At 36.9% G+C, this 12344-nt stretch overlaps 3 protein-coding genes across 4 annotated transcripts; all 3 read right to left on the bottom strand.

Moving 5' to 3' along the window:
- Window positions 1–396: 396 nt before the first annotated feature.
- LOC111892480 (protease Do-like 2, chloroplastic) lies at window positions 397–5038 on the bottom strand. The gene is made up of 20 exons (XM_023888522.2): window positions 4762–5038; window positions 4216–4392; window positions 4011–4061; window positions 3700–3773; window positions 3536–3599; window positions 3357–3401; window positions 3164–3271; window positions 3006–3083; window positions 2850–2916; window positions 2706–2764; window positions 2533–2632; window positions 2298–2434; window positions 2086–2189; window positions 1884–1971; window positions 1711–1796; window positions 1582–1606; window positions 1393–1464; window positions 1247–1297; window positions 1108–1168; window positions 397–1028 (listed from the first exon to the last, which is right to left on the bottom strand). Exons 1-20 carry the CDS (start codon window positions 4957–4959, stop codon window positions 760–762), a joined length of 1914 nt encoding a protein of 637 aa, XP_023744290.1. The 5' UTR covers window positions 4960–5038; the 3' UTR covers window positions 397–759.
- A 612-nt stretch (window positions 5039–5650) lies between these two features.
- LOC111892469 (U1 small nuclear ribonucleoprotein C) lies at window positions 5651–7561 on the bottom strand. 2 transcript variants are annotated; one of them, XM_023888512.3, is made up of 6 exons: window positions 7437–7561; window positions 7144–7177; window positions 6987–7029; window positions 6518–6559; window positions 6186–6429; window positions 5651–6100 (listed from the first exon to the last, which is right to left on the bottom strand). In XM_023888512.3, exons 2-6 carry the CDS (start codon window positions 7149–7151, stop codon window positions 5820–5822), a joined length of 618 nt encoding a protein of 205 aa, XP_023744280.1. In that variant the 5' UTR covers window positions 7152–7177; window positions 7437–7561; the 3' UTR covers window positions 5651–5819. The 2 variants fall into 2 exon arrangements, with proteins under 2 accessions (XP_023744280.1, XP_023744284.1); XM_023888516.3 differs by having other exon boundaries at window positions 7447–7527.
- Window positions 7562–8301: 740 nt separating this feature from the next.
- Window positions 8302–10034, bottom strand: LOC111892993 (uncharacterized). Its single transcript, XM_023889072.1, has 4 exons — window positions 9638–10034; window positions 9082–9379; window positions 8602–8714; window positions 8302–8471 (listed from the first exon to the last, which is right to left on the bottom strand). Exons 1-4 carry the CDS (start codon window positions 10032–10034, stop codon window positions 8302–8304), a joined length of 978 nt encoding a protein of 325 aa, XP_023744840.1.
- Between the last annotated feature and the right edge of the window lie 2310 nt (window positions 10035–12344).

Here is a 12344-nt window from a genome sequence, read left to right as displayed (position 1 = left end):
TTGAGTTCATCATGTATTTGGTTTCTTACAGTGATTGTGTTGGTGGAACGCAAGGTTTTAAAAGGAACACAAATGGTTTTGGCCTTTGATGACGAATTCCATCCCAAATATGACATAAAACACAAAAAATATTGCCAAAATATGTTGGCTTTTCTGTATATTGTCCTAAATTACATATTAAATACCAACTTCTGAGAAGAAAAAAAAAAGTCGAAGTAGACAAAACATGGTAACTCAGCGATGAATAACCCCATAGCAGATCAAAATGGTAAAAATTCTGAATAACCCTACTACCAACACATAAAATATCTGAATCAACTTATCATATTTTTTTTTCAAATATTTTTTGTGGGAACAGAAAAAGCTTACAATCCCTGGTGAATTAGACTTAAAATGTAACCTATAATTTTGATTTTATTTTCCATAATAAATAATGTTGAAAATGAACTTATTAAACTTTGGGTGTTTCCCTATAAATGATGAAATAATGAGATAATGACACAACTACAACTACAACTACAGCTACAAGTACAACAAATGGTTTTGCTTGCTTACCATCATGTATTGAATTGTCCATTCGCTGCTTGCTGCAACTTCCTTGTATCTCTCTCCTCTCTGCAGGCAGTAAAAATAAGTTCCCGTATTTCAAACTTTGACTTAACCCACTTGCTGCTGGTGCCTGGTGCCTGGTGCCTAACTGCCTAAGCCTAAAAAAAATGGCTGACTGAGTGTGTTTACAACTACAAGTTGTTAATTAAGCTAAGCCCACTGAAGCCCATCAGAACCAAACTCTGAATTTGTGATGGGTGGTGTGTCACCAACACCAAGATCATTGTCATCCATCACTTGGTTTTCTCCGATGCCAATGCCAATGGGGTCCACGTATGGCTCCAGAAGATCGCTAGATCTCTCGGATGGAATACCATAATCTTTAAGAATGCATGATGATGCAGCTGATGAAGCCTCTCGCTCTAATACAGCAAGATAATTGTCTTCGAATTCGAATATCAAGTACTTCTCCTTGCATGCTGCCAACCAACATTTTCCATAAATTATATTCAAAAAAAATTTCTTTCTTTACAGAGAATCAGAATCAACTCTACTCACAGTCAATAAGATGAGCAAGATGATGAATGTTCTTTATTCGGGTTCCATTGAACTTCAGAACCTGTCCAATCATTTTACACAACAAAACAAACTTAATATTTCTGATACTAATTTATAAAATACATGCATACATACATACCTGTTCATTGCTCATATCCTCGTACCCAATGTTAACCTCATTTGCTAATACCTAAGTAAGTTGAATACATTAACATTACATGGTCAAAACATTCAAATACCATTTGAAGAAAGGTTTTATATTCATAACTCATATTTAATACCTACCTGTGACAAGATCACTATCTGTTCTCCTTTGAACCTTGCCATGGAATACCGTGCCTTTGTCAATAGTTTCAGCTAAAAAGAAACACAAACCACAAATCATCAACTTCTAAACTCTAAACTCTAAACCAACCAACCAACCAGCTTGTGTGTTTAATAAAAAAAGTAATCAAATTTCTTTTTTCTTTTTACCCCTATGCTGTCTTCGCATTCCTCACTGTCAGGATAAAAGATAAAAGCATTAGCAAGTACTTGATAAATAAAAAAGTATTTAGACTTTAGACTTTAGACTAATGAAAGGAAGGGAATAATAGTCTTTACTCTATCAAAGGTTCTGACAAAGGAGTAAAAACTAAGCCAGCTACTATCAAGTATGATGGCTGACCACCTTCAATATGATATGGTACCTATACACATACATACATACTCAATAACTCAATATTTACAAGTAAAAAATATTTTCATATTAGAAGGTGAATTTGTTCAAATCCTACCAAATGAACTCGTGGATTCATAGCGGTTTTGACTTTCATGAAATCCCCTGCTCTGATGATACCAACCTCTGCCGTATCACCAGTGAACCTGCATTGCATGTGAGGTTGGTAGGGATATAATGATAATTACAATTTTTTTTTTTAAAAAAAAAAAGAAAAAATCACTGTAAATATGACAACAATAAATGGTTAAAGGCTTTACTTTTGACTAATGAGGTAGCGGAATGCAATGCGTTCGGTTGATCGGAATGGAACTGTCCCTTCTGATCCAACATCTACACCATCAAAGCTTACAATCACATCCCCCTAAAAAATAACAAAAACTGTAAAAAAAATATATTTACATATACATAATGAAGTATGTTGAGTTGAGCATCTCTTTATTCATTTGTAAACCAGAAAATAAAATAATACCTCCTTCAAAACATTGCTGGCACCGGAAGTGGGTTCCACACGGCGGACAAGAACACCCTCATTAGATGGCACTTTCAAGCACGCACGTAAAGCTGGATTCTCTAATTTTTGCAATAATATTCCAAGGGAAGGGAAACCTGAAACAATGTATATTCATCAAATCAGTCCGATTAGTTCATGTAACTAACAACAGCATATGAATATGTTTGATTGAATTCAATATACATTCTCTCACCAGTGTACTTCCCATTTCTCTCATAGTCATCCAGAAAGTGAGACACAACCGTTGTTGGAATTACATACCCAATGTTCTCAACATCATCAGACCTGTACACCTAAAAATACCATTCCATTCATTTCAGAAGAAGAAGAAGATCATAAATATTACAGTGTTAGTTAGTTAGTTACCTGAAATGCCACACCGATGCATTCCCCCTGATCATTGAAAGCAGGACCACCGCTATTACCTACAAAATGGCTGGTATAAGCAGTGGTTACAGCAGGAAGAAACATGGCATTAGTAAAATATGAGCTGACACATGATGTGCATACCAGGGTTAATTGCTGCATCAATTTGAATGCCCAACAGTTCAGCTGATCCATGAGCATAGGATGTAACCTGTCAGTTACAAACCAACACTATTAGTCTATTACTTTACTTTTATACACAGTTAGAACCCAGACTAGAATTTGAGAAAGTGAACAAACCTCTATTCGAGATACAACACCTTTGGTCACTGAAATGGTGTCTCCTCCAAGCGGATACCCTACAACAGTAACTGCATCCTGTTGAGGAAAATGCAAAATGCATAAACCAATTTTTTTTTTCTATTTATAGCAGGTGGGAAGTGGACAGGGCTATTAACCTGAAGACGAGGCAAATGGCCAAACTGAAGTGGTTCGGCTCCTTTCCAGAATTTCTCATTTTCCACTGAAAGCAAAGCTATGTCACATTCCATACCTTTAGCTAAAACCTGTCAAGTACAAACATTTGTTAATAATAAAAACGATGTTGATTTGATGCCAAAGAATTACGACAATTCAATTTTAAAAGTATACCTTAGCCACATACTTGGTATCATCACCCCTTCTCTTGACTTTGACCTGCAATATTATTATATTATTAGATTAACATTGGCCTCTTCAGTGAAATCAACAAACAGAATGCAACAAAGCTCCACTGATGATTGACATGATACAGTCATACAGAAATAAACAGTGTAAGTGTAAAAACTTACTTGTGTGTTGTGTTCCACACAGTGAGCATTTGTCAAAAGCTTTCCATCACCGATCATGAAAGCACTGCATCAACAATGACAAACAATCATTTTACTGTGGACATAGGAAATAATAATACAAGTTTTCTTTTTCTCTCTAGGAAGGTATAGGGATCAATACATGCCTTCCTGTACTTGTAAACTGCCTTTGCTTTTGCCAAGGAAGAGAGTAATCAGGTGCAGTATGAGTGCAATAAACCTGAAGGAAATAAAGAAACAAACAATTTTAACTAACCATGGTGAGCAATGAGAACTACAAGGGTGTTGGCATAAAGCCACACTATAAGATCTAAGATATCCTTAGTATCTTTCTCAGGTTAAAAAAAAAATCTATTTAATTAGATGCAGAAGCATAATATAAGAATTTATAGACAAAATGATAGGGTGTTAATATTCGTGAAGACTGAGGAGTTTGGTTTAAAATAGTTAGATTTACCTTCACAACAGCATTAAGAAAGGCAGCATCTTGAATTTTAGCAGTCTCAGCCTGGAAAGAAAAGTAAATTAGGGATCGTTTTACAGATAAAGGGTCAAACAGTTGACTGTTGGATGATGTCCCCTTGACTACTAAATGTGGTTCCCTACATTATCAGTAGAAGGAAAAGTATCGAATTATGAACTGGAATAAAATTTCTCAATACCTGTTGATCCGTCAAGTTACCCATAAAACCTTTAGCACTTTTTCTCTGTGTACCAAATGACTTGAAAGCTGTTGATTGAGGTTTTTCTGTTTTTTTAATACCACTGCGATTGTCAGCATCTGAATATTTTCTTTCATCTCTTGATCTTCTTGAAATTTTTTGAGAATTAGCTTCTTTCTGGATTAAAATACACCAAACAAATAAATAAGCATGCTCAACAACCAAGTCACTATAAGAAGCATATATAACTTAGGGAAATGTGTTCTTGAATTGGCTATATCACACAAGATTCTTTTGAGGAAGAAACAAAATCCGATCGCTCAAAAAATCCCAAGCAGCTATGAATCTTGTTCAAATGATGAAAAAGGTTTAATCAGCAAAAAGAAAATTCTATAAACTAAAAACCAACGAATAATAGACCGCCTGTGACCTGACCACCATGACAACTGAACTAACTGGAACAGCAATAAGTTACATTAAAAAAACTCAAACTGAATTTACACATACGTTACTAATGAGCTCACGATGTTCAATTACTTAATATACCTCAGGTGACGATTTGTGAGTATGTTCCTTGGGAGTTCTCTTCCTCGGATTTTGACTCTGACTAACAGCTTTCGGAATGACTAAACGAGTAGCCGGTATTTGTGACGCGGAGAACAACCGTTGGGAAGAGACTGTATAGCGAGAAGTGCTGGTGGAGGCTAACGCATTAAACCAGCAAGACGCAACGGTTATCGCCATTTTTCACGTCGGCCCTAGGTTCAGGTCAGAGTCCGGAAAGAGAAACAGCGTCACTGTTGTAAAACTGGGAGATTCAATAACTTGAATTGCCTTATCCTCTCTTCTCAGTTCTCACTAACTTTAAATCAATTACTCAAATAGTCCCTTCACTTTTACTTTTTACAAATTTAATACACATGCTTTTGTGCTACACGTATTTTGCACCAAATTATGACATTTATCTCGAGTTTTGGCATTTTTAATAACCAAATAGCAACATACTTTATTATTTGGATGGATGAATAGGAAGGAAACATGCATATTGTGGATCTAATAGGTTTCAGTTGCAGGCTTGAAAGATTAAGATTTCACTATGGGATATGCTATTTTAAAAGCCTCATCATTCAAAGTGACCAAAATGAGAAAGTGTATATGTAAACCCAACACATCTTTATATCATTCAGGTTTTACCATCCGATAGGGGTTAACAGAACAGTTTGTTGCCCATTCGTCATTTGTCTTCCAACTTTATATAAAATTAAAAATTTTAAGAAAAAAAAAACTAAACAAATCCAATAGACCAATACATAGTTCTGGTTATATAGCAAGAAAAACTCAAAAATACGTTTGTCAAATGCTTTCTTTGTACGAAAAAGAAAGTGCTTGCGGTATATTAGGTCTAAAATTCATGCAATAACTGCTTGCTACCATCTTTTCACCTTCAAAATACTGAGAAATACGAAGTGTAAATTCAATGAGGCATTTCATACAAGGTGAATTCTAAAATATTGAAGAATATAGCTGGTATTAGAGAAGACAGGATTCATACAAAAAAAAAAAAAAAAAAAAGACACAACAGTGTTTTGTAAATTGTAAAGAGATCAATGGTCAGCTTCCTGAGATTGCGCAGGGGCATTTGAAGTCTCAAAACCTCCAGATGGCGGTGCATTCAGGTTGGGTTGATACATGTTTGGGTTAAACATTGGGGGTGCACCTGAAGCAGGGGTTGGGGTTGGGGTTCCCGAGCTCCCTGGAGCATTCATTGTTATTGGCCTTGGCATACCATTGTTGACCTGACCGGGACCAGGCATGGACGGATTGACCTGACCGGGCATGGAAGATGTGCCCGGTGGTGAGAACATTGGAGGCATCCCAGGATATCCTGGCAGATCAAAAGAAAATAAAAAAGTTAGTCACAACATAACACTTGAAGAGGATGCATGATTAGGATTTGGGTAGAAGAGTACCAGGCATGGGTCTGGGCAAAGGGGCAAGTGGCCTCATTCCAGGGATTAATGATGGGTTCATTGGCATCTGCGGATTCCCAGGAATTGGCATCATTGGAATAGGAAGACGAGGCCTCAGTTGATTGTAAGCAGCACCAACTTGCTGATATGCAGCAGCTTGTCCAAGATGCTCCTTCACCTTTTGGTCGATCAAATATTGATTTTGTTGTGCTTCATATTGCTGATAGTAGATTCGAACATTTGCCTGTATATCATATACACCCATGTTCATGTTAGAGACAAATCTTATAAACTTGTAGTAGAATTTTTCAGATTACACAGAACAACAGTACCTTGTGTTTGTACCCTGCATTGTGCTGCTTCCTTACAGAAGGCTGAAGAAAAAGGAAAAAAAAAATGTCAATCACATCACTGTAAGAAAACTATTCATAGCAGTTAAATAGAAATGGATTCAAATGGATTTTGTTCGCCCATCAACACTTTGGGCATGATCCATCAACCTAGACAGTATATCAAACTTGAATGAAATGAAAAATGGATCCTCATCCTCTTCTCTTGGTAACTTTTCAACCACCATTCCAGACCAAAATAAAGCAAAATCCCACCCCCACTCATGGAGGCATAGTAATCCCTGATTCATAAGTAATACCACTACTCCATATAGCAAATACATACCATATGAAAACATAATTACAAATTACAATGGAATACATACCATATGAAAACATAATTACAAATTACAATGGAATCAATATCAACATTAAGATGAAATTGATGGAGAGGGGATGAAAGAGGAATTACAGAATCATGCGTCAAGTAAGTGTCACAATAGTCACAGTAATACCTGTATAATTCAACCAAATTGGGGAGTTCAAGTCATTACACTCATGATAGCCATAATATATCGAATTCAATACTAGGAAGAAACAAAAAACAGAAGAAAATTAGAAAATCTAACCGAGGCATCGTCACGTCCAATCGTTGTGTATGATCTGTTGACATTTAAGAGGAACAAATACACAATTAGCAAACATTCTCCAATACATCGGCCACATCAGTGTTTTGATTAGCATATTGAAAGCATCCTACACCATCGATTGCAGTAACGTAGCCTAAAATACATTTGCTGATACTAAATTGGGTTAAAAGAGTACAAATATTTTCCTTCGAGTTACGATTGAAAAACTGCATAGGCTGAAATTAAGATTCTAACGAAACGAGTGAGAAACCGTACGATCCATAACTTAATACCTTAACTTACGCGAATGGTAGCTTAGCTGCAGATCAGAGAGGGTAGCGCAAAAACCCTAGCTTGAGCGGGAGAGAGACGAAGAAAGAGCGTGCATCATAGCGGGAGTTGATTATTTGGGGTTTAAGAGCCCCCTCGGCTTTGAAAACTTAACACTTCACACCCACATATTTTGTTTTTGTATGCGTAGAAGAGCTTTATTATGGAGATTTTGACTCCACTCAATTGAAAACTAACATTTTAACTGAAAAGTTAATCGATAGATTTCTTTTGTTTTAGAACCGACAAATATTATTAAGGTCCACCGTCTAGCAAGTTACTAGACGGGGTCATGAGAGCAATCAAGAAAGAGGATTACAACTTGTACTAAAACTATTACAAACATTTCAGTGGGCAAATACACCATTCAGCCCACTTATAGTGACAATTTGATCTTCTATGTTTAAGCCAAGTAAACACTAGAGACTTTGCACTATCCATTATCTTAGAGTGAGGAGTAAGTATGTTCTTAAACACCCAATCACAACTTGATTTCCATAATAGCCATACTACACCATAACATACACTAATTAGATTGTTTCTCCTTCTCGAACATCTTCCCCGTATTTTTAAGAAACTGATAAGATCTCAAATGGTTTGAAATTGTAGAGCATGAATGTCACACCATTAAAATACCCACTCCCATATCGTAACCGTCACAAGGCATTGGATCAGAATGTGCCCAATACCTTCATCCTCAAGTAGGCATTATGAGCATGTGACGTTTGCAACTGGCACTCCTCTTCTCTTTAACGCCATATTGGTTGGGATACGCCCTAGATTAGTTCTCCAAATAAAATGTGTAACCTTTATTGGAACGTCGTGAATCTATGAGATGATTACTTCATTATTCGTTGGTTCTATATTATTAATCTTTAATCTGAGAGTATCTGCATCATAGATACCATCATTCGATATGGGACATTTCCATACATAAGTTTCTGCAGATGGTTGGAAATCGCCTATGGTAGCTAGTAACCTGTGTGGAGACTGTGAACCTGTTCATCAGATGCAGGGGCGATCTCCAATCCCATGTTTGACCCGCCACTTGTATCCTTTGGTTAACCCTACATGTTTTCCGTCTTTCCAATAGATACAGTTTTGGGAATCTATTTTTAACGGGCTCACCTTCACACCACCCATCTATCCAAAAGATAGTGTCATTACCATTTTTCACATGTTTCTTTAAAATGTCTTGAAAGTTGATTCCAACCCTTTTTATATCATTCATTACCTCTGCCCTATTGTTCCAAACACATGGAATAGTTTTCTTAGATAAGCAATTAGCAGGTTTGTTGTGTAGGTTATGAATACCCATAATTACTCGACTCCATAAAGTTGAGTTGTTCGTTTTTAATACCCACCACCATTTGACTATCAACGATAGGTTAAAGGCCCTAAGAGAGCCTAAACCCAGACCTTGTTTATCCTTTGGTGCAACGACTTTTTCCCAAGCTACCCAAGGTATATTATGCTTGTTATCGCTCCCACCCCATAAGAATTGTCTTCAGAATTTTTCAAGAACATCTATAACTCCCACCGGTGCCACAAATAAAGAGAAAAAAATAAGATGGTAGGCTACCAAGAAGTGCCTCAGCTAGGGTTAACCTTCCTCCAAAGGATAGTGTTTTTGATTTCCATAGAGGTAATTTCGCATAGAATCGATCAATTATGGGCTTCCAATGCTTCTTTAACTTCATGTTTGAGCCCACAGGAACCCCAAGGTATGTGAAAGGCAAAGAAGCTGGTTGATGACCCAATGGCGCAACCCAACGAGTGACATCCGGTATATCAACTCCGATACCGAATATCCTAGATTTGTTGAAATTAACTTTCAAACCTAAAGCCACCTGAAAGCACCTCAACACCCTTGATAAGTTCCTAATGCTATCTTGACTCCACTCGCCTACAAATACAACGTCATCAATGTAAAACAGGTGTGAGATCATCATTTCCGAATGTAGTATTTTTATTCCATGGAAAATACCCTTCTGACAAGTCGTTTTCATCGTAATGTTAAGCCCTTCCATTGATATTATAAATAGGAATGGTGAGAGCAGGTCACCCTGCTTCACTCCCTTTTCCATTTCGAATTCTACCATTGGGGAGTCGTTGATGACTACCGATAGTCTAGATGTTTGAAGGCACCCTCTAATCTACATACGTCGTTTATCTCCATACCCCATTTGAATAAGAATTGATTTAAGGTATTCCCAGTTTATAGAGTCAGAAGATTTCTCGAGGTCCACCTTAAACAATAGGACTTGTTTCTTCACCTTCTTAGCCCATGCACACAATTCATTAACAATTAGAGATTTATCGAGAATGTTACGTCCTTTCACATATGTTGTTTGGACTTCACCAATATTCTTGTCAATCACCCCTTTAATCCTGTTGGCTAAACTCTTGGAGATTATGTTGTATAGACATCCAATTAAACTAATTGGTCTATAATCTCCCAGATGTAGTGGGTCTTTCATCTTTGGGACTAGAGTGATAAAAGACGAATTACACCCCCGCTCTAGCTTTCCGTACTTCTTAAAGTGTTTAACGAATTCCATAATACCCCCCTTTAATACATCCCAATATTTTTTAATAAAATCGAAGGTGAATCCATCCGGACCGGGTGCCTTATCACCTCCACATGCCCATACAACAATCTTGATTTCTTCAGAAGTAAAAGGTTCATCATTTCTAGAGCTAGCAGTGGAATCAAGCCTATTAAAGTTACTGCTAATAAGTTTTGGTCTGGAAGGCCATCATTCCTAGAACTTCTTCTGATAGAAAGCAAACGCTTCATTTTTTAATTGCTGCCACATTTGTATTCTAGGAGTCGTTAATAATCAAGCCGTGAATGAAATTGTTGCTATTCTTGTTGTTGACATACGCATGGAAAAAATGACAAAATTTCATATATTAACTCATCTGTTCCAAAAAAATTACAAAATTTCATAATTAACCATTGTTTGTAAAATATTGTATTTTGAGGACTTCTATGAAAAAACATGACGTCGTTGGTCATATGGTTTCAAAAATTATACGAATGATCATTCTGTTGTTAACTTTAACTTTTAAATAGTTAGTTTTTTTTCTAAATGACCAAAATCCAATTGAACTAAATTGTAACATACACATTCTGAAATTGTGTATTGTTATTATTAAAAGTGAATAAAATTGAGTGTTGAGTTCTAACAGATAGTTTTTACTAGAAATGAAGTAAAACTATGTTTAGAATCACTCATAAAATATTGGAAGTCTTATGAGATTCCAATTAATAGCCAAATAATGAAAATTTAGCAAAAATATAAATTTTGAAATAAGTAAAATTTTATTATTGAAAGTTGTAGATAATCTCTTTAGAAACATTTAGGCGAAAACCTCGTCGAAATCCGAGTTATAACGAAGAAGTTATGACTAATCAAAGATCCGCGACAAAACCGGCACAGCGCCGAATGACATAAAAAGTGAGTTTTTGATAAACTACTTTTTAGCCTTGGTAATCTAAATGAAAGTTGTAGTATTCGTTAAACCGAGAAGTTCGATAAAAAGAACGCCAAAATCTGACTTCGTATGAGGAAATTATGATTTTTCGAAGTTTCAGCTTAGCAGTAGATAGCTAAAAACTCGAATTTTAGATCGAGTGATTTTTAGCCGACACAACCTAAACGAGAATTGAAGGTCTCGTCATTTGTAGTACAACGGTAAAAAGTCTGACGAAAACGGATGTCGGATGATAAGTTATGAATTTTTAACGAATTATCCTGTCCCGGTCTGTTAAAAATAATAATATAAAAATTAAAGTCAAAATTAGCTGACGAAGTCTAAACGAAAGTTGTAGAGCGTAATTTTAGCTATGCGTGCATATAAAGAACGTCGAAAACGGAGCTCGTATGCGAAAGTTGTGGATTTTAGAAGTTTTTGGTTCAATTTCTGAGAATTTCGCATGGTTGGTGTTCGGCCACGTCACCCTCGTCCGGATCTCGCCCCGTGTCCACCTTGTGTCCGAAGCAGCTTATTCATCCGAGCAGCTGGCAACGTGCATCGCACCCCCTCGCACCGAAGGCTCGGCCAATCCAAGACCGCCACCTGCCCTTCCCGTGTTGACCTGCGAAGCGAGCCACCTGGAGGCTCGCATGCGAGCCACGTGCTTCGTTCCTCCTGCTGCCTCATGTCCTCGCTGCTGACTCATCCTTCTCAGCCGACCTTCGGACCTCGCCTATAAATAGGGAGGCTGCGAGATCTTCCGACTAGAATCCCAAATTTTGCATTTTTGGCCCCTTTTTCAATATTTTCACTATTTTAAATTGCCCTGAAGCCCCGGTAACATTTTTAAAGCCCGGGATATGCCCCGAAGTGCCCGGAGAGCCCGATAAATTATTCTTTTCGGTTTGAAGCTCTACCCTCTCAAGGCCTATTTTTCAATATATTTTCCGGTTTTCAACGACGAAAACTATTTATCGAGTTGAAGTGCTACTCAAATTACTATTTTAAACCCCCGATTATTTTAAGGTGAGTTCAATATATATGAATAATTGTATGTTATGTGTTATATGTGCTATGTGCTTTTCAGTGTTATTATTCTGAGTTATTTTCCCGCGTTATTTTTATTCGCTATTTTTAATAGCAAAGTTATACCTTTGACCATGTGATCAGTGAAAGGACTTAGATTCACGGTGGTACTGGTATGTAGCCTCTGGCCATGTAGAACATGTCTCGTAAGAGAATGACTTCTATTCTATGGCATTGGCAGAAGGTTAGATAGGAATGGTATGCAGCCTCTGACCATGTAGAACATGACTCCGTAAGAGAATGAACTCTATTCTATGGTATTGGCAAATGGTTAGACAGGGCTATAAGCCTGAAAGCTACCA

Source organism: Lactuca sativa, chromosome 5 (assembly GCF_002870075.4).
Source record: "Lactuca sativa cultivar Salinas chromosome 5, Lsat_Salinas_v11, whole genome shotgun sequence".
NCBI classification, from domain to species: Eukaryota; Viridiplantae; Streptophyta; class Magnoliopsida; order Asterales; family Asteraceae; genus Lactuca; species Lactuca sativa.
This window is presented reverse-complemented; position numbering and strand designations above follow the sequence as displayed.